Below are 26,269 nucleotides of genomic sequence, written 5' to 3'. Positions count from 1 at the left end.
CCAACTTTACATAGTCTATCTCCCATTCCCAGAATGCAGTCCCTCTTCACCACTACCTAGTACAATTCTTAATCCTCAAGGCTCAACATAACCTCACCAAATCCTATGGAAAGCTTTTGACACTTATTAGCTGTGTGACCCTGGGCAAGTTGCTTAACCTCTTTCAATCTCAGTTTCCTTATTTGTAAAATGGGGATAATAAGATAACCTACCCTTACAAGGTTGTTACAGGAATCAAATGAGAACATACATATATATGCGTATATATGTATGAATGCATGTATTATGTAAAGCACTTTGCAAACCTTAAATTTCAATATTAATGTTATCTGCTATTGTTATTATTCAGAGTAGAGACTATTTTTTCTATTTTATATCCACAATGTCCCTGTATATAAGTGCTTAAAAACTGAAAAATGCATTTAACTCAACTTTCTCAAATTTAATACACATTTTTTTTCTCTTACATGCAACATAATAGCATCAATAACGCCTGGAAACTTGATATTTTATATACCCCATAGGATGTTGTATGGTGTAATAATAATAGCACCATAGCCTTTAGGTATGCAAAGCACTTTATAAATATTATCTTATTTGATCTTCACAGTAGCCCTAGGAAGCAGGTGCTATTATTATTCCCACATTTCAGAAGCAGACACTGAAGCAGACAGAGGTTAAGTGACTTGCCCAGGATCACAAGTGTCTGGGGCTGGATTTTTAATTCAGATTTCCTGTCTACAGGTCCAACACCCTATCCACTGCTCCACCTACCTGCTTCATACAATTGATAGAGCCCTGGACCTGAATTTGTGTCTTGGTTAGCTGTGTAGAAATCACCTAAGAGGCTGTTTGTCCTAACTTTGCATTCCAAGGAAAATCCTTTACTGAGAAGTGACATGATGCCCTTTACAGCTAATTTTTCAGTCTCTGCTTAAATATTTCCAGGGTCAGAACTGTTTCAGACTGTTCATTAGAAAGTTCTTATATATGTTGAACCAAAATCTATCTATTCATAACTTACCTAATAATTCTAGTCTATAGAACAATCTCATTTCTTCTTCTGTACAACAACCCTTTAGACTTATGAAGATTACTTTCATGTCTCTCTTTAGCTTTCTTTTCTCTTGCCTCCATTTAGTATGTCTAAACAATTTGAGAGCAATTTATCTCTGGCAATGAAGGACATGCAAAAGGTGCCTTATTATACTTCTAATGACTTTGGATACCTCTTAAGTAAAACAATCCAACGGCAGCTCTCAGAAATCACCCATTAGTTAACAAGGGCACGAAGTACATTAAGGTCTCTCATCACAGATGTCAATTTTAATCAAATTTTTCCTAGCCTTTCCTAGCCTCTGAAAGATCACATCTTTCACTGGCATTTCCACCCCCTATAAATCTATATCTATATACACACATATATACACACACACACACACACACACACACACACACACATATATATATATATATGCTAGCTGAAGGCCTCAAAATAAACAACTGGAGTAAAATGCATTTGTTTGTCTTTTCCCTATGCTGCACATGCAATCAAAAATTATTTCCTGACAATTTTCCCCCTGCTTCAATTTTTCTCCTCTGATGGTTGGTGTTTTTCTTTTTTTGTCTCCTCCAGTTCAGTAATGTCCTCAGCTCACCCCTTTCCCAGTTGCATTGAAAAATCACTTTGCCCTGTTAGTTTCAATTCATTCTTCATCCCATATTTTGCATTCCCTCATCCACTTTAATACAGAGATGCAGGAAGTGGATGGGGGAGAGAGAGAGAGAGAAGGGGAGAGACATAAGCTCGTGAGGGAAGGAGGGAGTAGGCTGGATTTGTGCACTGGCTACTAAACAGGAAATCTTGTTTTGTTTGTGACTATGACACTAAAGTGAATATAACCATAGGTATTTCATATTACTTCAATATTGGTGCCTCAATTTCCTCATCTTTAAAACAGGTTAAGATACCTAGTATCATCAACTCAGAAAGAGAAATTATTGGGTACTATATCTCTCTTCTATTGTACCTTTGCTATGAAGAGGGAAATGTGTCAGACAAACCAGTTAAGCAACTTACTATAATAGATGAAACACTGAACTTGTAGTCAGAAGACTCAAGTTCAAATTTTAGCTCTGCTACTTACTGACTAGATGATGTTGAGCAGATCATCTCATCCATCTGAGCTTCTGTTTCCTCATCTGCAAAGGGAAGGTTTGTAAAATGTAATTAATTCAAGTTGAGTTGAATTGAATGAGGAAGAAAAAGAGGGGTATATTTAAAGAGACTAATTTGGAGAATCAGAGGCTGCTCCAAAAAGTTCAGATTTAATAAGGTTACATACAGAAGATGGAATGAAGATCATATAACCTGTCTGAACTTTTGAAGAAATATTGGGGATTAGGGTCTATGCTTGCAGAATGGTCCATAGACACCCCCCTCCCCAAATGTGAATAATGTGAAGAAATTTGGCAAGGAATACTAGTCTACAGCTTAGTAGGCAATAGGATTGTGTGGAAAGGGTGTTGAATTGGGAGTCAGAGAACCTGGTTTTGAGTTCTGGCTTGACTGCTTATTATCTGTGTGATTTTAGGGAAGTCCATTAATCTCTCCAGATTTTAGGCTCCACATTGTAAAATGAAAGGGTCGGACTAGATGACCTTTCAAGTACATTCCAACTCCAAGTCTGTGTTCTAAGAATCTTGAATACAGCTTCTACCAACTCCTTCATATCATGATACTTCACTCATATTATTGTACTTTCTTTCTGTATATTAGACCTTGAACTCCTTTCACTTCTTCAGATAGATATGCAATTGAACTCAGAAAAAGAAACTGTCCTTTATCTAAAGTATCTTCTATGGGTTTCAAGCAGACTGCAGGCTTGCTCCTATAATTTCACAAAATCAAATATTATAAAATCACAGAAATTAAGAGTTGGAAGGGACCCCAGTGACCATCTAGTGCAATCCATATATACTATAAAAGTCTCCACTATAACATTCCCATCAACTGGATGTCTAGCCTCTATCTGAAGATACCTGAGGAGGGGGGAACATGCCACCTCTTGAGGAAGATCATTCTTCAACAATGGAATGGACAAATGAATATAAAAGTATAACATAATCTGTTAAGAATAGTGCTAGGAAGACTAAAGCCTGAAGTGAGCTGGGGCTTGTGAGAGATGCTAAGAAAAAAGGTTTTTTTAAAAAAAGAAAACAATGTTAGGTACAAGAAGTAAAATTTTATCATGGGATAATAATAATGGATAAAAGAGAATGACACAATTCCTTTTGTTTTCTCTATCAAGAATAATGATTTTCAGAATGAAAGAGAATAAAAGTGGTTAACAGTAAACTAAAACCCAAAATAATTGAGGAGATGGTAAGAAAGCACCTAGCTATACACTTTATGAGTTCAAGTTGCATGATTTAGAGAATTCCATCTGAGGGTACTTAAACAACTTGAAGAGGTGATAGATGAACCACTGCTGAATCAAGCTGATGACTTTTAAGAATGGAAGAAAAAGAACAGATAAATGCCCTTATTTTTCTCAAAAAGAAGAGAGGAAGGAGGTAAATAAAAGAAACCTGTTAGTGAGTTTTGGGGTTATCTTCTAAAATAGCTTATTAGAAGACTGGCTTGTGAACATTTAGAAAGTGATGATAGGTAGGAGCCAACATAGATTAATCAAGAACAAGTCACTGTAGGTCAACCAACCCTCGTTTCCTTTTTGATAGGGTCATTAAACAATTGGATCTAAGGGGATAACCATAGGCATAACACAACCGGATTTGGGCAAAAAAACAAAAACAAAACCCCCAAAATAAAACTTTGACAAAGACTCAGTATTATATTCATGGCAAAGTAGAACAATGTGGACTGGTTGATAAATGCAATTAAGTAGATTCAGAATTGGTTGAACAACTGGACTGAAAGAGTGGTGATGATTGAAGTGATGCTAACTTTGAGAAAGGTGTCTTCTGGATTTTGATGGAACCCAGTTTTTAGTCCTATGTTGTTCAACATTATTATAAATGATTTGGATGAAGTGTTACATGGCGTGCTTATCAAATTGGGGCAGGGAGCAAAGTTTGAAGAGGACACTAAAATGGCAGAATCACCTTCGGAAAGGACTTCAGCAGTTTATATAAAGAACCCAATCTAACAAGACGGAATTTGGTGGGCAGACACATAAAGTTCAGCACTGAAGTTCTGGAAGTCACAGGATCATAGATATTGCACTAGAGGGACATTGGAGATTTAATCCAACTACTTCATTTTATAGTTGAGGAAATAGTCTCAGGGAAGTTAAGTGACGTATCCTAAGTCATACAGGCAGTAAGACGCAGAGCTGGGACTTCAGCCTAGATACTCTGACTTCAAATCTTGAGTTCTTATCACTTCACTACCCAAATGAACTGTACTAGGGCAGAAGAGGGAAGATGTATGTTGATTGCAGTTCATATGGAAAAGGCCGATGACTTTAATCAGAGCAAGTTCATTATGAGTCACAATTATGATGTGTTTGCCAAAAAAAAACTAATGTGATTTTAGGCAAAATTTTTTGAAATGTAATGCACAGAACTGGAGAATTGATAGTTCTCTGATATCTGCTGTCTTCTTGGCAACCACCAGAGAGGTCTCTCAAAGCTACTTTATAAGGTGGCATATGGCAGCTCCATAGTGGGGTGGGGCTAGGGGGCAGGGCATGAATACCCTTTTCTTTGATTGTATATCTAGTCTGGACAGGAGTGCTCCAGTCCACAATGGGGAAAATTGGTCCTGTTATATTCTGTTGACTATCTTGGAATAAATATAAATAATGATGAATCTTATTTTTCAGTGATAAAAAGGGAATAAGGTATGTGATACCACCTGGTGTGAGATACCCACTAATCATATTGTATCAATTTAGTGAGTGAAAAACATTTCCAAGAGAGAAAAAAAGGAGAAGGGAATATAGCACCCACTGAGTGTCTGACACTGTATTAAGTGCTTTAGTAACAGTATCTCATTTGACACCCACTGTGGTTGGATATGAACTCAAGTCTTCCTGACTCAGCCCAGGACTCTATCCTCTATGCCACTCAGTTGCCTAATTAGAGTTTTTCTGCTTGGCCACAATGGGTGTCTATAGATGGAAATTACAAGAAGGAAGATTTTAGCTTAATATAAAGACAAATTCCCCGACATGGAGCTTTCTTAAAAATGGGAGGCACTGCCTAAGAAGGATCACAGAATCATATAATTTGAGACTTGAAAGGGGCCTTAGCAGCCATCTAATGCTCTCCATACATGGAAGAGATCCTCACCATAATTACATACGTGAAAAGTGGTCATCCAGGAAGTAAATTCTATTATTAGTTATCTTCAGTAGGAAGCTGGATAGTCACTTATCTGTGATGTTACAGATAAGATGTATCCTTGGATGAGGTGATCTCTGAGATCCTTTCCAACTCTGAGATTCTAAGAAATGCTTTAGAACATACAAATATGCAAATCAGTTAGCCAGTTACAATAATACCACTATGGTACTTGGAAAATACTTTTCATTCTATCTCGAAATTAAGTAAGACTACTTTTTCTAGCGCACCAAATGAAGAATTTATGTAGTTGAGAAATTTAGTCTTTATAAAACTGGCACCAACATTTGCATGAGGGAAAGAACACTAGATCAGGGGTCAGAGAAACTGGGTTTGAATCCAGCTCTGAAACTAGTTCTATGACCTTGGGCAAATGATTTTCCTTCCTGGGTTGTGGTTTCTACATCTGTAAAATGAGAATGTTGGACTCATTGACCTCTAAGTTCTTTTCCAGCTGTGATCCCATGGTCCTACAAAATAGCAATAACAATAGTAGTTTTTTGTTGTTGTTTTTTGGAAACAGTACCATTAGATAGGATAAAGAGAAAGAAAAGGAGAGAGAGAAGGAACAATTAGAATCGTATGAGGAAAATCAAAGGAGTGTAATGTTTTTGAAGCCATAGGAGGAGAGAGTATTCAACAGGATGGAATGGCCAATCATTTCAAAACTTTCAGAGAGGTCAAAGATGATGACTGAAAAAAGAGTATTTGATTTGGTCATTAGGCAGTCACCTTTTAAGGGAAAAATGGTAATTGGATGGATTATAAGAGTTATAGGAAGGCTCTTTTTAGGTTCAGGGAGACTTGAGTATGTGAATGGATATGGTGACTGGGACAAATTTTCTCCAACCTTCATGTATGTGGACAATAATCCCCTCCTGCCCTGCTGATGGTTGGACAGTGACTCAGAGTGGAGCAAAGAGAGGAGACAACTCTATGAGCAATTCTGTGAGCTGGTGCTCTAAGCCCTCAGCTTTGTATACATTTAGTCTTTCCATTAACTCGCTACATCACCAAGGCAACAGTGTGACTGTCCCTTCCCTTTCTTTCACCTCTTACTCTGCCCTTTTGTCATTTCTTTTTTTTTTCCTTTGAGACTTTCCTGGGTATTCATTTTAACCTCCCTTCTGGATAAAGATGTTGGGGGTGGAAATGTTTAGTGTGATTAACAAAGATCCTTTCTTACTAGAGTTGGACATGAGGCCTGGATACCCTCTCTGAGTGGTTATGTTCACTGCCATAGCAGTGAATACCAGGTCTTTGGGAATTTCAACACCTTTTCTTGTTGGCTTGATTTCACTATAGTTCCATTCCTCAGAGTGCTATATGACACTTTATTATGTGTGCGTACACTTGTGGGCATGCACATACAACCACAGGCTTTGTTTTTCCAACAGGTCATTCTGAATTTTCTTCTGCATCTCAACCATGGTTGTCAGAAAAACAAACTCCAGAATCTGCTGAAATCTCATCATCCATCAATGTAGTCCTTCAGCATTCTAAAGAGAATCTGGGTGTTGTGCCTTCTCAGTCCCAACTGATTATTCCTGAACATTTCCAGGAGGGAATTTTACATCATTCAAGTGAGTCAAAAGGTTTCATTTATCCAAAGTGTCTCATTTTAGTTTGTCTTAGTCTACCTCTTTAGGGAAAACTAGGTGGTGCAGTGGATAGAGGGCCCAACCTGGAGTCAGGAAGATCTGAATTCAAATTTACCTTCAGACACATACTAGCTATGTGACCCTTGGGCAAGTCACTTAACCTCTGTTTGCTTCAGTTTCTTCATTTCTAAATGGGAATAATAAAAGCACATACCTCTCAGGGCTGTTGTAAGGATCAAATGAAATAATTGTGAAGTGTCTGGTACATAGTAAGTGCTCTGTGAATGTTAGCTATTAGCTATTACCCCCTAGGAATTCTTCCTCCTAATATCCCTGACATGTACATCACCAGAGAGGGGAAGTGTGGCATGGTACAGTGCTGGCCTTTGGATCAGGAAGACCTGATCTCTGATACATACCGGTTGTGGCCCTGGGCAAGTCAGTCAGTCAATCTCTCATTGCTCTAGGCAATTATGTATGACTAAGAAGTGTAGAGAAGGCACTCCCTGCATTGGTAGGAGGAATCTACTTAGCTGAGACTGCTCTATATTAATGAAATTACAGATCCATTCCCTATCCTCTGTCCTACACATTATTAGATCTAGAAGGGATGTGAGATGCCATTTCATCTAAGCTCTTAGTCATACATGTGTCTACATAAATATGTAAACATGCATGTTTTACGCACATGTGTAAACATATATGTTCACATGGATGCATAAACATCTATGTACATGCATACATAATTGCCTCTCCCCTCTTCAGTATAGTAATTTATTTATCATAGGATCATAGATTTAAAGCTGGAAGGGACATTGGAGGTTATATATTCAAACCCCTATATTTTACATCTGAGGAAACTGAAAACCAGAGTGGGAAAGTAATTAACCCAAGGTCACACAGGTAGTAAAAAGCAGACCTGGAACTTAAAACCAGGACTTCTGACTCCTATGGCTTTATCCCTATTCCATGCTACCTCCAGTGTACCCCCACAACACAACACAACACAACACAACACAACACAACTTTAAGGCCTTCCTTATAACAACAAAACCAAACCAAAAAACAGGCAAATATAACTGACAAATATGATGTTCTGCACTCTCAGCCTCCCCTCTTCCCTTCTTCTGTAACCCAAAGAAGGTAAATGTGTTTCATTATTTTTTTTTCCTATGGCCAAGATTGGTCATTACAATTAAGCTCTAGGCGTTTTTATTTAAACGCCTAGAGTAATATTGTTGTGTAATATTGTGTCATTATCCACTTTCTCCCCTTTGCTTTCCTACTATGAATTAGGGGAAAAAATAGTCTTTTCCCTAAAAGTCTTTCCTACCACAAAAAAAAATGCTACTAGGGTCATTAGTTCAAAGATTATGAACAATTTAATGAAGTCTTATGTAATTCCAAAGTGTTTGGACCACTTAACATTTGTATTATATATGTTTTATCACAATTCCTCATCACATTGATTATTTCTGTTTTTATATTTTTAACCAATTTGATGGTTATGAAGTTAAATCTCAGAACTGTTTTTATTTATACATCTCTTACAGTTTGTGATTTGGAACACTTTTTTCAGATGACATTCTATAGTTTATAATTTTTCTTTAGAAAACTATTTATAACTTTTCTTACCCACTCATGACACTTACCTGTTAGGATTTTCTTTTGAAAAAAATTAATTTTACATCAAAATTGTCAAAACTATCTTTTTTTGTCATTGTCTCTCTCATTTAGTGATGATTTTACCCTTCAACCATAGATCTGAAAGGTACCTTCTTTCATTCCCCTACCCGATTTTTTTTATAACATTACCTTTTCTTCAACCCCTTCATTTTTATGGAGGAGTAAAGTAAGGCTCAGAGAAGGTAATTACATATGACCTGAGGTCATATAAGGAGTGATCAGTAGAGTTGGGAACTGAGCTCAACTCTCTTGACTCTGAGGTCAGCGCTATTTCTCCTGCACTATTCTGTCTTCCTAAAAGCTACCCATCTGGAAATAACAACAACTTGTACCCAGATAGTAGAAAATAGGTTTGTTGTAAGGGCTGGTCTTACACATAGGTAGCCTGGGTGGCTGCCTAGATGGTATAATTTTTGGAACTCTAGAAAGTCGTATTATCACTCAAAATTTCCTCTCTCAATCAATCAAATCAATAAAGTTCATCAAGCACCTGCTATGTGCTAGGAGTTGGGAATAGATAGACAAAATATTCTAAAGCCTGCCCTCAAGGAGCTAACATTTTATTGGGGAAGACAATATATTGTATATGAGTACATAAAGATTAATGCAAGATAATTTTCAGGAAGGAAGAATCTGAAGCCAGGAGTATTAGGAAAAGCTTCATGGAAAAAAATGGCCCTTGGCATTTGAGTTGTGATTTGCAGGAAACTACAAATTCTAAGAGATGGAGGTTCAGAGCATATCTCTTCTAGGCATGGGCCTAGCCTGTGAAAAGGCATGGAGATGGGAGATAGAACGTTACATGTGATGAACAATTAGAAGATTAATCTGTCTGGACCATATAGTGTGTGAAGAGGAATAAGATATAAGACAGCTGGAGAGATAGGTTGGAGATTGTCTATGAAGGGTTTTAAACAGAGGGGTTAGTATTTAATCCTAGAAACAAGAGGAAGCCACCGGAATTTAGCCCCTTATGTGTTAAGTAGGCTTTCTGAGCTCACCCGGGAACCTAACTACCACTCCTCATTTTGTTTTATGGGGAAATGTATTCAAGTTCCAAATGATGGATATAATTTTTTTAAAACACTATCTATTTGTAAGTTGAGGACCTTTTGTGGTTTCATTTCTCTCCTTCCCTCTCATCAGATCCATCTTGATTTACATTTGGTCATCAGTGTGTGTGTGTGTGTGTGTGTGTGTGTGTGTGTGTGTGTGTGAGATTGTCTTATCAAAAGTGCTCTCATGCCTAAATCTGCTATAATCACTTCCCCACATAGCTGCAAATTGGTGCTTGATCACTGAGGACAATTTTGTGGTTGAGCAATGAAAATCTGATGTTATCATAGTTTGCAGTCCCCTTAAGAGATGCTTATTTCCTTAGAGACTCACAGCAGATGAAGTTACAATCTCCTTGGTCCTGAAAGATGCCATTCAAAGAAAAATGTTTTGCACTGACACTTTCCTGACTGATTCTGCTATACCTCCTCTTACACCTGTCACCTCAGACAAATGACTTCCCCTATTTGGGCCTATTTTCCTCATCTACAAAATGAAGATGATATGCATCTAAGTTGAATTCCAGTCTTTGTATAATATTATTATAGATGTTGTTGTCATTTTTCAGTTGTGTCCAACTCTCTGTGACCTCATTTAGAGTTCTTGTGAAGTGGTTTTCCATTTTCTTCTCCAGCTCATTTTCTAGATGAGGAACTGAGGCAAACAGGGTTAAGTGATGGTTACACACAGCTTGTAAGTGTCTTAGGCTGGATTTGAACATTTGAAGATGAGTCTTCCTGATTCCAAACCCAGTGCTCTATTCATTGCACCACCTCACTGCCCATTATTATAGATGTTCTTATGAAAGTCTTCCTTCTTGTACCTTGATGTCCACCGCTACTCATGAAAAGAATCAGCTTTAAAAAGGCAGCCAATGTAAGATCCCATGCCATCTTGCCTCATAAATTCTGCCTTTCCCAGGGCTATAACCACACAAAAGCATTTGGGGAGCATTGTACCTGGGGAGCTGATGGGGCAGCCTATGGCTCGGTGGATAGAGCACTGGGCCTAGAGTCAGGAAGACCTGAGTTCAAATTTAGCCTCAGATACTTTTTAGCTTTGTGATGCTAGGCAAATCACTTAACCTCTGATTACCTAACAAAATGGATCCACTGCAACCAATGGAGAAGGAAATGGCAAACCATTCCAGTATCTTTGCCAAGAAAACCTTAAATGGGACCATGAAGGGTAGAACATATCTGAAATGACTGAACAACAAGTACCATTTGGGGATTTTTAGACCTCTCCCAATTACTTTTATTTTTATGTAATCCATAACTATTTCAAATGTTTCTTTGCACAGAACTCTGATCACTAGGGATGTTGAAGGCAATTAAGCTAATACTTTTAAAGTTCTTTGGACTTACTTGGATAAAATATGTTGTGTAGCATAAAGCCGATTTATTGACATTCCGTGAAGTTCAAGATAGAAACTATATTAAAAAAAAAGCTATAAACTCTTCAAGGAAAATCATTCATTTTGCCATGCTATAGAGGACTAATTTATAGTAGAGAGCTCTCAAAGTAAAGGATTGTATCCAAAAGTTAATAGATTTATGTGTCTTAATTCAACAAATTCCAATTCACCCACAGACATTAACAGTATACTGTGTGCCCATCACTGTCCTAGGTGGTATGGAATCTATCTGCATTTAGATAGGACACAATTCCTTCCCTCATACATTTCACTGTCTAGTAGTGAGATAAAGCACAAATACAGAGGTGAGGATGAATGGAGTTCCCCCTCATTGAAAGTCTTCAAGCAAAGACTGGTTGAACACTTGTCAGGTATGCTATAGTGGGGGTTCTTTCTTTGTATGGATTGGGCAAGATGGACCCAAAGGTCCCTTCCAAATCTAAAATTCTGTACTTCTCTGAAGTACTGTTTCATGATGATTGCATTAGAGAGATATAGAAAAAAGTGCTACGTGAGGAGGTTTGAGGGGGAAGATAATTACTAACCAGGCATATCAGGGTAAGCCTGAGGGAGGAAATAGCATTTAATTTGGGATTAAAATTCTAAGTATGACTTCAGTAGGAAAAGGGGAAGTGAGATTGCATTCCATGCATAGGGAAGAGTGTGAACAAAGACACAGAAAGGACAAAAGCACAGAATGTTTTCAGGGTATAGATGAGATATTTGCAAATAATATTTCCAAAGGAGACATAAGACTGGGAGAAGGAACGTCAATGCATTTAATAATAAACATTTATCATTATTAACCATTATTAAATTACCATTATGTAATCATTTATAATTTATTTTAATAATTTCAAGACTATTTAATAACAAGCAATGCTTCTCAATTATTTTTTTCTCTTTTCCTTTTAGAGTCCAATACATTTCAAGAGGTCCTTTTTCCAGTAATCATGTTCACAACATGCTTAATCATTTCAGCATGTACAAGGTAATTGCTATTTTAATTTTGTTGGTATTTGATGAGTGATTAATCTGTGATATTTAAATAATGGATCTTGAGGCGTGACTTTCGTCATCTGTTCTTGTCCATTCCCAGTCTCAACTTATTGACAAATCAGACATTGCAAGGACAGAGTTCCTTAGAAAAATGGATCAGAAACTTACTAGTACTTGACATTCCCAGAATCATTGCTCTGAAGGAACCTCTTCTTCTAGTTTGGTTAATCCCTGGGCTTAGTGTAATCAGCAAGGAACAGAGCTTATTGGGCTTGGTAAAGCTGCTCCCAGGTTGTGAGGATGTTTTGGAATTCAGCTGAAGGAGTTTTAGATCTACAAGCTGAGGATAATTTGTTTACAGGCTTGATATCTGTATCTTAGTACACCTGGAGATCTTAGCTGCTGTCTTGGCAAGTTCGTAATTATAGTAAGCTCCCAGTGGCTATTATCATTTAACTTCTCCGATCCACGAACCTCAAAGACAGCCAGGAGAAATTGCTGAGGTGCTGCCCATGGTTCTAATATGGCTGCCAGAGACATAGTGCAGCTAACTCAGTTTAGAAGTCAGACCAAGTGTTTTGTGGCTGATGCACCTGAAAGGAACAAAACCACCCCTGTAATCTAGCTGTTGATATTGAGGTCTATGGAGAAGGAGCAGTGAGTCTATCAGCACCTTGGAGGTAATGCCTATAAACAACTAAAACTAGAGAAAATGTTGCTGGTTGCCTATGTTCTCTTTCAGGGTACTGAGGGTTATTTCAGAACTATAAATCTTGGTGCACATTTAGAAAGCATGATTCTTGGTATTGTGCATTCTATATATCCTAACTTGAGAAAGGATTGGTATATTGTCTTCTGTGTAGGCAAGATCCTTCTTTTTCTAAAGAATGATTTAATTTTATAAATTAGGTTCAATCAGTCAGTCACTAAACATGTATTAAATGCCCACTATGTACTGGACACAGTGCTAAGCACTGGGGACACAAAGAAATGCAAAAAAAAGTCTCTACTCTCAAGGAGCTCACAGTCTAAATGAGGGAGACATGTAAATATGTACAGACAAAATGGCAACTAGGTTGTACAGTGGTTAGAGCACCAGGCCTGGACTCAGGAAGATCTGAGTTCAAATCCGGCCTCAGATACTTACCAGTTATGTGACTCTGGACAAATCCCTTAACCCTGTTTGCTTCAGTTTTCTCACCTGTAAAATGAGCTAGAGAAGGAAATGGCGAGCCACTTTAGTATCTTTATCAAGAAAATTCCAAATAGGGTCATGAAGAGTTGGATATGACTGAAATAACTCAACAACAACAACATGGACAGGATATATACAAGATAAATTGGAGGTATTCAACAGAGAGAAGGGACTAGAATTAAGGGGGATCAGGAAAGACTTCCTTAGAAGGTAGAATTTTCACTGAAATTTGAGGGAAGCCAGGAAAAATTTACGTGATATAGTGACAAAACCATTTAAATATTCAACCTTAGGGTAAAGTCCACCTTGGCTAGAGTCCATCTAGGCTCTCAAAACATTCTGGGTGATGAGATGGAATCTTGGAAAAGCCATAACCAAATTAAAGCTAAAGCTGCTTCTTAAAAGCCTTCTCATTGTGCTTGACCCTTATTAGAACATTAACACCTTACCACACAAGGATAATATTAAGCACTATCACAAGACACCATTTGTCCAGAGAAGGGATACCAAAAAACCCACATTATCTTTCTCCCCTAGCTACTTCCTTTCCACTTAGCACTCTATGAAAGAGGTGCAAAACATAACCAATTCAAGAAAGTCTCTCTTGGGAAGGGAAGGAGCTAAGCATTTATTTGGTATCTGCTATGTGCCAGGCACTGAACTAAATGCTTTACAAATATTATTGGATATAGGAAATCCAAAAGGGCCATCTCCTCTGTCTTCTGTCTGTGGTGCCCTTCCCAGGTTCACTGTTTGGAGACAGACAAGCCTTAGTCTACTGGTACATTTCCAGTGAGGTTCTAGAATTGAAGTACCTATTGTATCTGGATATTATAAAGGAAGAAGGATATCCCAGTGCCACCCTACCTCCAACCCAATAGTAGGTACTATGGTGATCATTTTTTTAGTCTGTCACATCATAGATTCCCTAGGTGTAGGGAGCAGCCACAAATGATGTTCGTAGGATGATAGCAACCCTTCCAGCTTCCCATACTCAGCCAGAGCTGTGCAACTAAATGTACATAAAATTTCAGCCTCAAAATTACCTTTCCATCAGAGAAAGAAGGCACCAATTCCAACTCCTATATGAATATGTAGGTCATGCTTTGTTCATTCCTTACTCTGCCTATTTCTGCCTTACCCGACTGCTTTGCTATGAAGAAACTTCTGCCCTGATATGCTGATTGCTGACTGCCCCTCATAGACCATTGTTTCAGGAAAGTCCCAGCCACCATGCCTCACTTCCTTCCCTGCTCCCTGACTATCTCCTACTTGACAAACACCTTGCCCCTGTGCTCTTATCCTATCCTCCCTTCCTCTTCTCCACAGTTTTGGAACAATGAACCATGATTAAATCAGCTCTTACATTGTTCACAAATGAGGTGTGTCAATCTAATCTCCAATTCTGCACTATCCATAACTATAACTTTCTCCAGGCCCAACTGCCCCTACTTTTGTATATTATTTTTCCTGTTGGAATACAAGTGCTTTAAGGATGAGGACTAACTATACATACATATATATATACATATATATGCATATATATATGTGTGTATATATATATATACACACATATATATATTATTTGGAGCTCTTAGCACTGTGCTTGGTTCATAACAAATGCTGAATACTTTTTTTTTCATTTGTTCATTCATTCATTCATCCAGGTTCACCTAGCTAGCACTTCACGAACTAACCCCACCCTTACTAAAGAAGGTTGAGAATAATTCTTCTATGTTTTTCAGGTTGTTTTGTAGGTTCACAATATAATCTTACCTCTTGACTCTACTCCCTCCCCCAGTTCAGCATGAAGAAAGCTAAGACTTTCTTTGAACTGAGTGGGTGAGCAAGAAGAAGAATGAAGGCAGCCCAGTGATACAGGCTATACCTGAAAGCTGGGCATATTCTGCCATGGCAGCTTCTTCAGGTCCTTATCTACTACTGGTACTATGTGCCATTGCTCTGCATTGTCCAGCTCTGTATGTCTGTTTGTGGGACTCTGGTGGATGTGCCACTGGGGAATGGAAGTTATCAGGGCTTGATAGGGGATTTTGACAGTTGACCTGCAAATGAGTCAGTGGCTGACTCAGCTCATAGGATTTAAGTTAACACCTCCTAATTATGGTTCTGACCACTTCTATAAAAACAGTGTTCTACAAGGGTAGTGAACCTACAGCCTTGAGGCCACATGTGGCCCTCTAGGTCCTCAAGTACAGTCCTTTGACTGAATCCAAACCTCACAGAACAAATCCCCTTAGTAAAAGGATTTGTTCCTGTAAAACTTGGACTCAGTGAAAAGGCCATATCCGAGGACCTAGAACACATGTGACCTCAAGGTTTCAGGTTCCCTGCCTCTATCCTAGAAGTTTGGAAGTAGGGGATTAGTCAGCACCACAGGTAAGTTACTCCTTCATAGTGGGTCCTCAATGTCATTTACCAATAAAAAACACAAACTATAAGGAAGGTACTAATCATCACCTTAGCTCTCCAACGCATATTGGATAAAGTGAAAATTCTTCCGTCTGGTATTCAAGGCCTTTTAAAATCTGATCTCATCCTTTTCTGCTTACCTTATCTTCCATAACTCTGCTCTGACCAAAGGAATATAAATTTTGATGGCTGAAATCTCACAAGATATCTTGGGGTTTACAGCCTAGATTTCTTTTTTTAAGGACCATGTCTTATACATAAATCACTCTGACTTTCACAGATGGGCCAACTGTAGGTCCCAGCCCAAGCCTACCTTGGTCATTGTTTGGGTTTGGATGGACCAGAGTGAATGTAAATAACAATTGTTTCTGTTTTGGCCAGAAACCCATAGGGTCTTCTTCTCCCAGATTGATTTTTCTTTTGACTAGGTAAAAGAAGTTTTTTTTTTGCCTCCTTTCTTACCTAGCATTAATGGGTATTGCCTTGGACAAGCTGAGATCTGGGAAAGACCTTAGCTTTAAAAAGCCATCTCCAGTGGTCCTGATCTATATCTTGCTGCTGAACCCAGATGGCTCAGGAGGAGAGAATGAGGCTGGTGACTTTGTATGGCTCTGCCTCACTTAAATCTAATTCACTTGTAAGTCATGACATCACCCTCAAATGTCATGGTCCTCTTCCAGAATGAAGGACAAACAACAACAACAACAATAGCAAAAACCCTATAATCTAGTGAGGCCAGTCTTCTCTGGTCTCTAAATATAGTCATTTTCATTTCTAAGTTGTTTTTTTCCATGCTGTTGTTTCTATTTAGAATGCCATTCATTCATTTTTCCCCCCTTCCAAATCCTACCTATTCTTCAGGATACAGCTCAAGTATCTCTTTCCTGCTAAGTCTTTATGGACTATTCTAGACCACATTGATCTCACTTACTGAATTCCTATTTCATTTATTATCTGCATTAATCATTTAGATATGCAATAATATATCACTTTTGGGTGGAGTAGAGGTGGGCAGAGACCATGTCTTTCTTTGTACCTCCTTAGTGCTCACCATATTACAAATGGTAGTTTCTCAGTAAATACCTGTTAAATGAATGAATGAATGAATGAATGAATGAATATTTAATATCCCAAACACTTTTATGGATATCCTCTGAGAAAAAAGGGTCTACCTCTGAGAGGCAGTGTGTTGTCATGTAAAGAGACTGGATTGAGAATCGATACAATCTGGTTCTGGTTCAAATCCTGCCTCAGAGACTTATTTAGCTGTGTGACACTGGTTAAGTCACTTAAGCATTCCAAGTCACAGTTTTCATATCTGCAAAACAGGGATAACAGTACAGGTTATGATCAAGTGACTCTGCTCCTTGTTACCTAAGTGAATTTAGGCAAGCCATTTAATCTGTCTTTTCTTCAGTTACCTACTTCATGAAACTAGAACAGTGGTGTCAAACTCTAATAGAAACAGAGGCCACTAAACTGTACATAAGGATCCTTATGGGCTGTATGTCAACTTAGTCTTAAAATATAACATATTTATAATATATCTGTGTCTTATTGTATTTTTATTTATTTTGTTAAATATTTTCCAATGTCATTTTAACATATGTTGGGCCATATTTGAGAGCATTGTGGACCACATGTTTGATACCTGTGGACTAAATGATCTGAAGGGTCTCTTTTTAAATCCTATGACCCTATAATGGTTTGTCAGTCAACATACTAAAACATCTTAACTTTTTTTATTATATTGACCTACAAGGTCTCAAGTTTTGAATGAATGTGTGACATACAAAATAAATTAATAACAAAAAGAAGATTTCAAAGGGAATCAAGTACCAACCAAATTAAGAAAATGAGAATTGTTGAGCACGAGTTAGATAAAACTGTTAGATATATCAATAATTACATGATTCTTATCTTTTCATTAAACACATCCTTCAGGGACCACTATTTAGCCACAATGCATTTCTTTAGCTCCTTTCTATATGTATTTTTATGCATTTTGTGTTATTATGATCATTTAGCATTTGTAAAATGCTTTAAGGTTTGCGAAGTACTTCAAAAACATTATTTTATTTTATCTCCACAATGACCCACCTTACATATGAGGAAACTGAGGCAACCAGAGATTAATTAACTGACCCAGAGTCACACAGCTAGTGAATGTCTGAGGCTGGATTTGAACTCAAGTCTTCCTGAATCATAGTCTAGCACTCTATCCACTTCATTACCTAGCTGGGTCTTAATACGTTCTATAATTTAGTCTTCTCATAGGACCAGAAATTTAGAGATAGAAAGGACCTTAGAGGTAATAAAGTCCAACCATAACATGTTACAGAAGAGGAAACTGAGGCTGAGAGAGGTTAAGTGACTTACCCAGGATCACATAGACATAAATATCTGAGGCAAGGTTAGAACTCAGGTCTACCTAACTTTAAGCCTGTCACTCTATTAACTGTACCACCTATCTTATGAATTCAGGCTAGCTTAACACATTTAGAACAATTTAACCTTAACTGTTTTATAAGCTTTAAATGAATGATTTGTTAATCATTACATGATAAATTATCTATTTGAAAGTTTATCATAGGGTGCTAAAGGAATGTTTTGTGTCTAGCAGAAATCATCCCATTATCTTCCTAAATATGAGAAATATTTTTGTTGTTATTGTTGTTGTTTTTAAAGATACTCTCTGGGAGGATTATTCACTGCCCTTTTGACATTTTCACTGATGTTCATCCTAATTTGTAAGTACTTCTGTTCCTAAGAGCTGTGCTGATCTTCCTGATATCATTAGATTTGGGTCATAATGAAACTTTTAAAATGATCTCTCTTTCTCACCCAAGATCTTGTCAAGTCGCTTCTTCTCAACTCTGCCAGCTCTTTCAAAACTAGTGACCAAGCATGGTAAGTGGTGCATGAATTTTTTTACCTTAGTTTAAACTGAGTTCACCTAAATCTGATAGCTGGGGAGCAAATTTAAGACTTGTTGAGGCTGGGTCATAAGTAGCAATGAAGAGACATGGTTCACGTTCCCTCCTGAATAGCTAGATTTGCCACTGTTACGATCTAAGAAGGCTGTAAGTCTGCTTTCTAAATTTTATATCAAAACCCATCAAGAAGGCATTTCTGAAAGACTGAAAGGACCAGCATCTGACTGAAAATGTTTGGTTTAGGTACTTGAGGGCAGAGATGGCTACTGCATCTTCTTTGAATCCCTAACACTGAGCAGAGTACCTGCAACATAGTAAGAAATGCTAGTTGCCTGGCTGGTGGCTTAAAAACTTGTGGTCTTGTGTGTTCTGTGATTTCATTAATACTCCAAGTTACAAAGTCTGGGCCTTAGGGCTGATTAAACAACAGACACATTGCTATTCCTTTAATGTAGTAAAATAATTCTAGTTGCAAGTGGTGTTTTTCTCTGGCATTTAGACTCATTTAACATTTCTTGCTCTGCTGTTGACCTTTATGGTTTTTGGAAGGCTGTGCCAGTAGACTACAAAGCTCTGGCAGGCTCTACCAAGCTGGAAAATTTTAGAGAACGGTCCTGATGATAGACTATTTATTTTTCAAGGACCAGCCTAAGTTCAATGAGACTCAAAATCCGGTTGGCAACAGGGTGATTCACTTATTTCTGGCAATAGCAACTCCAAAAGTCTGGAATCATAAAGTCATAGGATTTTTTATCTCAAGCTGAAAAGGACTTTAGAGGCCATTGAATCCAATTCCCTCATTTCATGAATGAGAACACTGAAGCATAGAGAGGTTATGTGACTTGTCCTAGGTCACATAGTAAGTGTCTGAGGCAGGATTCCAGCTGAAATGTTCCTGACTCTTGGCCCAGCATTTTTTCCAGTAGATGACATACACCATAACTTTGAGAATACTTGAAGTATCAATATAAGAAGAAATATCTGGATATGTTCGTAGAATTTCAAACAGACTGTAATCCCAGGCAATGCATTTTATTCTCTAGTATGAATCTGAGCATCAAAAAATAGACGGATAAAATGTTGAACTTTATTTCAATAAATTCAGTGACTTTTTTAAATCACTGAATTTAGTCAACAATAGTCAGGAAGACCTGTGTTCAAACCTTGCCTCTAACACTTCATAGTTATATTAATTATAGGCAAGTCAGTCATCAGTATTTACTAAGTCTATACTATGTGCCAGGCATATTATGTAATAATAATTAATAAAGTATATTATCATAATATATAATAATTAAGCACTGGGGACACAAAGAAAAGCAAAGATGGCAATCCTTTCCATTAAGGAGATGTGTAAATTACTAGGTATCTATAAGATATATATATATGTATACATTACATATCTAATAGATGGAAATCTCAGATGGGAGGCACCAACAGCAAAGGGAACTAAGGAAGGCCTCATGCAGAATGCGGACCTGAGGATGAGTCTTAAAGAGAGCCAAGGAAATTGAGAGGGAGAGATCAGGAAGGAAAATATGTCAGACATGGGGAATATGCCAGTACAAAGGCAAGGAGATGATAAGAAGGAAATAAGAATTTATTTAGCACTTACTGTGTATCAAGTATTATGCTAAGTGCATAATTAAAAAGAAAAATAGCTTCTGCCCTCAAGGAGCTTACATTCTAATAGGTGGAAGATAACATTTAAAATGGAGTTGAAAAGAGAGGTCAGTGAGAAAGTATCTTTTTAGGGTTCATGATGCACACTTCTACTAATATTGTACAAGAAAATTAACCTGGGGATTCATTCAGGGTTGAGTATGTATATTAACATAATATCACAGGACTCTTGGCTTTGATAGCTATTTAATGAACTTATCCAACAGGACTTTGTCTGCTCCAAGAGCCAAGAGTTGGATGTCAGAATCTGGGCTCAGGCATTGGTGGGATGAGCCAGATTCTATTGGTTCATTCATTAACTCACTCAGTGACTAACTTTAACTTTGAAATTAGACAAACCCATTAGATTGGGTAAGAGTTCAGGAAAAATCCCAGTAGTCAGCCATAGGAGGAAGTCTGACAGGCAAGCAGGTGAAATCAGAAATGCTCAATAGTAGGAAAAATCCCATTAGCAAATAGCATCAGATGATCTGGCAGTGGGCATAGGCAGAGTTCCAGAGAGCCAGGTGGTTTGCATTAGAGAAGTCTGGCAATGGGTAATTTAAGGCCTAGCCATGGAAACTGGTGTTCAGAAGGCAGGGTTCCACTCCTTGGAAGAGTGAGGTAGAAAGGAGAGCAAGGCAAGATGTCAGTCTAAGAGATACTGGAGTACCAGGAATGGCGTTGTACCGGAAGAATCTCATTGCTTCCAACACAAAGACTCAGGAATGCCAGAGGAAAGAGCAGAAGGCTCAGAAGTTGTTATTAAGGATGTAGATGCCATATACATGGTCATCACTGTTATCTGCTGTGCTTAAGACCTCTAGCTGGTTTAGGCACAGCCCAACCAAAAAAATCTTTCCCAGAGATACACAAAACAGGGGAACTCAAACTCAGAAATAAAGCCGAAGCCTCTCAAGCTAACTGTAGAACTGCTCAGGTAACCAGTCTTCAGCTAGACTATTTTACCTGCAGAGGTCTTAATTGGCTTTCTTTCCTTCCAAAATGTTCATCTGCAGAGTCAGAGTATAAGGGCTGGGCTACATCAGCACAGATGCCTGCACTATCTCTCCATATAAGCTACATGCTGGACACCTCAGAGGAAAAAGAGATGCTGATGCCATATTTAGGGCCATTAGCAACAGCTGCTGCTTCCTGCCTGCTCCATGATTCAATTACCCTGCTTTCTTTATTGTGGTAACATGTAGACTAAGCAAGAAACTCAGGCATGGGGATGGGCAAGATGGAGACCCTGTACATAGAACTGGGGTATGAGATGGACACAGTCACAAGGAACAAATCAAGAATTTAGTTACTGGAATTAAGTTATAAAGCCAGAACTTGACCAAAAGTGAGACTTGTGATGCCAACCCCCCCAGACTACTGATTCAGGAGTCTTTTTATCTTCCCAACCTATAGGTTGTATTTGTCCCAAAATCTTGGAGTTGGTTGAACCTGCGTGTGTGTTAAATGATCTCTGTGGTAGCAGTTAAAATAAAATCAAGGCAGGAAAGTAGACATGTCAAAAGGATTATTTTAACCTTATGTCCCCCACTTCTAGGACTACATGTCACTGTGAACCCATTGGATCTGTTATTCACTCAGTGAGTATATGCACAATGAATTAGGCCCTAGATGGGGAGGGAAGGAGCAGAGAGCAAGAAGAAGGTGTTTCAAAGTAATAGAATAAGTTATGGCACAGAGGAAGAGGCTTGGATTAGAGTCAGAGGACCTGCCTTCAAACCCTCACTCTGCCAATGTAACAGCTTACATTTGTGTAAAAAGTTAGGATTTGCAAAGCTCTCTACATGTGCTGCCACATCGTATCCTCACAACAATCTTGTCAGCTAGGTATTATTATCATTGTTTTACAGGGGAAAAATGAAGACTCAGGTTAAATGACTTGCTCACAATTACATAAGTAGGAAGTGTAAGAGGGAGGATTGAAACCCAGGTTTTCCTAACTCCAAACCCTGTGTGCTATCCAATTTTCAACAATTTCTCTCGGTGTGACCTTGAATAAGTCACACTATCTATGAGTCTTAGTTTCCTTACTTGTAAAAGGAAGGGATTGGACTATAATCTCAGAGATCCCTTTTAGCTCTAAATCTAGGATCTTATTATTTCAGATGACCTTTTTAGCACCACCTTTAAAGGCAGACCCCAAAGCTGGAGGACTGAGGGAGGGATGATTGTTACTGATTGGGAGATTGGGGAAAGCATCATGAAGTTGATGGCATGGCCTACTAGACAATTAGTAAAGTTAGGGTTGGAAAGGAGAGAGAGTTTAACTTAGAGGGAATTGTGCTGTTTTTAAATGTTCAGTCTCCATCTCCTATAAGCACAATTATATTCAGTCTCTTGTAATCTATTATTTCATTCCTAGTTAACTTGAAATAGGTGTACATACCTTGTGTGTAAATTATTTTTAATCTCCAGAGTAGGTATTGCATTTCTTGTGAAGAAGAATTAATTATAGATTTCACTTTTCTTTCTTTCTCCAATCTAGATTTGACAAAGAATGAAAATAATTCCAGCACTTCTAGAGTGACTTTCTGGCATCTGAATGTTAAGAAATGAGTAGAATTACAATTAATTCTTGCTTTTCCACATCAATGGAATGAAACAACATCATGGATAATCCTAAATTTCACTTATATTTGACTATATTATTAAAAATTAAATTAGGGGTTTATCTTCCTGAAATTTAGCTTAGGATAATGTTATTTTTTTTCACCTTTTCTATGCACTTCTTGAGTAGTGAGAATAAAAGGGTCCAGAAATAGGAAAGATGTTGGACCCAGAAAAAGTGATGAGAAGAAAATTCAATTTTGGATTGAAAATACTTCCTATGTAATCTCCAATTTCAATAACATTTATAAAGTGACTATTATGTACAATGCACCATTCTAGGTATTAGAGAAGATTTAAATATGAAATAAGACACAGACCTTGCCTCTACAGAATTCACAGTCGAGTAGAAGGGTGCAACAAATATGCATGAGGAGTCTTGGTCTCTGACCAACCCCTGTCCTCTCCCCCGAAAGGGACAAGTTATTACAAGTTATTAAACTAATTATAAGGATTATGTATGTCATTATCCTGTCTATTTCCTGATCCTTTATGACATGTGAACAGTTTTCTCTGTTTGAATTAAACCAGAGCAACCTCATTGAGTCAGCAAAAATTAGACAGCACCTTTGCAGGGCTTTAAATAAGCTAAGCCCTGTGAACAGTTCAGTTGGAGGGACCACAGATTTGGTAGCACTTTGTGGAGATGATTCTTGCAGGGTGGAGAGGAGGAGGGGATTTCTTTCTACTCTCCCTCATTGGCTAGGATATATTGCAATAGAGTGGGAGACACTCCAGCAGTTTAAGAGTCTGTTGGTTCAAGAGAATTCCAAATACTATTGAGGGAGCAGAGATACATTCCAGACTGAAGCAGATACATAAAGATAGTCAATTAAGGAAGAAAGCAACTTTGGGAGTGGCAGCAAAGATGAGCAATAGACCCTCTGGACCCAACTAAGCAAACTGCCCTGCAGGGAAACTATACCCAAGGGAAGCTATCACACTATGAGGACACTCTGAAGAAAGAAAGGACTTCCAGCTCCTACAGAACCAGGATTTGTGAGTTACCTTTGCTACATGTATATCCTATACATGTGCTTCAATATCATTGTGCTCAAAGTTTTAGCACATTCTTGCCATGAACATTGTGTAGATCTGTGGGAGAGTATGTCCCAGGTATTCGGGGAGAATGTTTTATAGTTACTGTTGTTACTTTGTAATCTTAGTACACAAATGCCTTTACTTAAGAGTGAAATGTGTCTACTGGTTGAGGGTTAATGGGAAACACACTAGTAGGGACTCATGAGCCATAGATGAGGAAGGGTTATCCCACAGGATATACCCTTGAAAACTGAAAGAAGTCTTCCCCTTGGTGGTCCATCTGCACATTTGTGAGTGCTGAGTTGGAAGGAGTAGCCCAGATGAGGTGTTATACACAAATTACTATGACAGAGGGTAAGGATAAGTACTGAATAGGGACAGCAGAGTAGGCTTCATGAATTTCATTGTGTCTGGGTTGGGATAGAATGTCAATAAGTAGAATTGAGATGAGAGGATGGAATTCTAAGTGTAAGATAAGCATGAATAGAGGTTTATACAGTATAAATAAAGGATGCTAAGTAGTCTAGTTTGACTGGCATAGCAAAGCTAAAGGAAAATAGCATGAAGTATGCCCAAATATAAGGCTAAGGAGTTTAAATTTTATTGGGTAGGTAATAGGGAGCCATTGAAACATTTTGAGTAGGAGAATGACCCAGTCAGTTCTGCGTAAAAAGAAAGATTAGCCTGATAGGCTTGTCGACTGGAACAAAGAGAATATAAAGGTGAATAAACTGGTTAGGAGGCTTTTAAGTAACTCCATGAGTGTAGGAATAAAGAGGAGAAAATTTAAAATTGGAGAAGTTGAAAATAGAGTGGTTGATTTTCCAGGTAGGTAACTGAATTGCACAGCAGCTCTTTGGCCTTTAAGAAATTATACAAGCGCATTCTCATTAAAATAAATCTCTACAATGTTTATACATGGTCGCTTTTTATTCTAAATGCTTATACCTTTCAGAATAAGATGTTGAAATGCTTAGCCATAAGTGTGGAATAGTGGTGCTTCTGGAGTCAGAATATCTGAGTTTAAGTCTCATGGCTGATATTATCTGTCTTGCCTTGGGCAAATCATTTAACTCTGTAGGTAGGACTCAGTTTCATCATCTGTAAAAATGAGGGGGTTGGACTAGATGGTTTATAAAGTTCCTTTCACCTCTAGAATTATGATGTTATTATCAGCCAATTTCTAAGTCTTATTTTGGGATCTCAGTAACTTTTGCTAACTTGTTCTCATAATCTCTAGGAAAGGTCATGCAAGGGTAAACATCTGGGTCCAAAACTTTGATGGTATTGCAGTAATGGTGGGTAATGGAAAGATAGGGGAATGGCATCTGCAGGGAGTCAGATGTGAGTTGCCATTCCATGAGGACAAGAAACCCCAAATGAGAATGTAGACTAGGTTACTATGTCAAGGTCAATAGTGGGTACAAGGGCTCAGGAAGGCAAGAGCTGAACCCTGACATGAGCTAAAGGCAAAGAGCCAGGTACTGAAAGGTGCAGTTGAGACTGAACAACCACTTTGTTCATAGTCAGTACACTTTCTGACAATCTGCTTTTTTTTTTAAATCGTGAATTCATGTGTTCCATCTACTCTTCCTACAACTTCTTTCAAGAGTGAAGTTATCACTCCACTAGACACACGCAATACTGTCTATAACAAATGTGTGGTATAGTGGAAAGTGCACTGAATCTGGAATCAGACAACCAAGGCTGAAATCCTGGTTTTGCTGAGTATTACCCATTTGACCTTGGGAAACTCACTTCTCTGTGCCTCAGTTTCTTCCTCTGTAAAATGAGGAGTTTAGATTAGTCAGAGGTTCTTAACCTTTTTAATGTCATAGACCCCTTTAGAAGGCTAGTGAAGCCCAGGGACCCCCTTTTCAGAATAATGGTTTTTTTTAATTCATGAAATAGAATACATAAGATGACAAAAGGAAACCAAAGGTTAGTGGGGAAAAAAAGATGTAATTTGTTTTACCCGTCCAAATTCCCAGACCCTCTGAAATCTAGACATGGGTTCCACTTCTGGACTAAATGATCTCTAAGTTTTCTTCCAGTTCCAGGTTCTAGGATCCTTTGCCTAAGAGTGGAAGGGGGCCAGAGGTGGGGATAAAGGAAAGACAAACACGGGGACACAAGTGGATGGAATTTATAAAAAATTTATAAGAAAGTTAGAGATTGTCCATAAGTGCATCAGCCTTTCTGGAGCTTTCTCTAATGATTAGTTTGGTCTGTCTGGGCAGGGCTCTTC

The 26,269-nt window shown here is 38.1% G+C and overlaps 1 protein-coding gene across 1 annotated transcript in view; it reads left to right on the top strand.

Annotated features, from left to right (window-relative positions):
* Window positions 1-26,269, top strand: part of LOC114030675 (protein tilB homolog) — a 211,032-nt gene that overhangs the window by 27,602 nt on the left and 157,161 nt on the right. Inside the window, exons 7-9 of the mRNA XM_027845530.1 lie at window positions 6,765-6,950; window positions 12,043-12,118; window positions 18,440-18,501. Of these exons, the coding sequence (XP_027701331.1) occupies window positions 6,765-6,950; window positions 12,043-12,118; window positions 18,440-18,501 (324 nt within the window). The remainder of the gene's footprint in view (window positions 1-6,764; window positions 6,951-12,042; window positions 12,119-18,439; window positions 18,502-26,269) is intronic.

This window comes from Vombatus ursinus, unplaced genomic scaffold, assembly GCF_900497805.2.
Source record: "Vombatus ursinus unplaced genomic scaffold, bare-nosed wombat genome assembly UNPS02014973.1, whole genome shotgun sequence".
NCBI classification, from domain to species: Eukaryota; Metazoa; Chordata; class Mammalia; order Diprotodontia; family Vombatidae; genus Vombatus; species Vombatus ursinus.
This window is presented reverse-complemented; position numbering and strand designations above follow the sequence as displayed.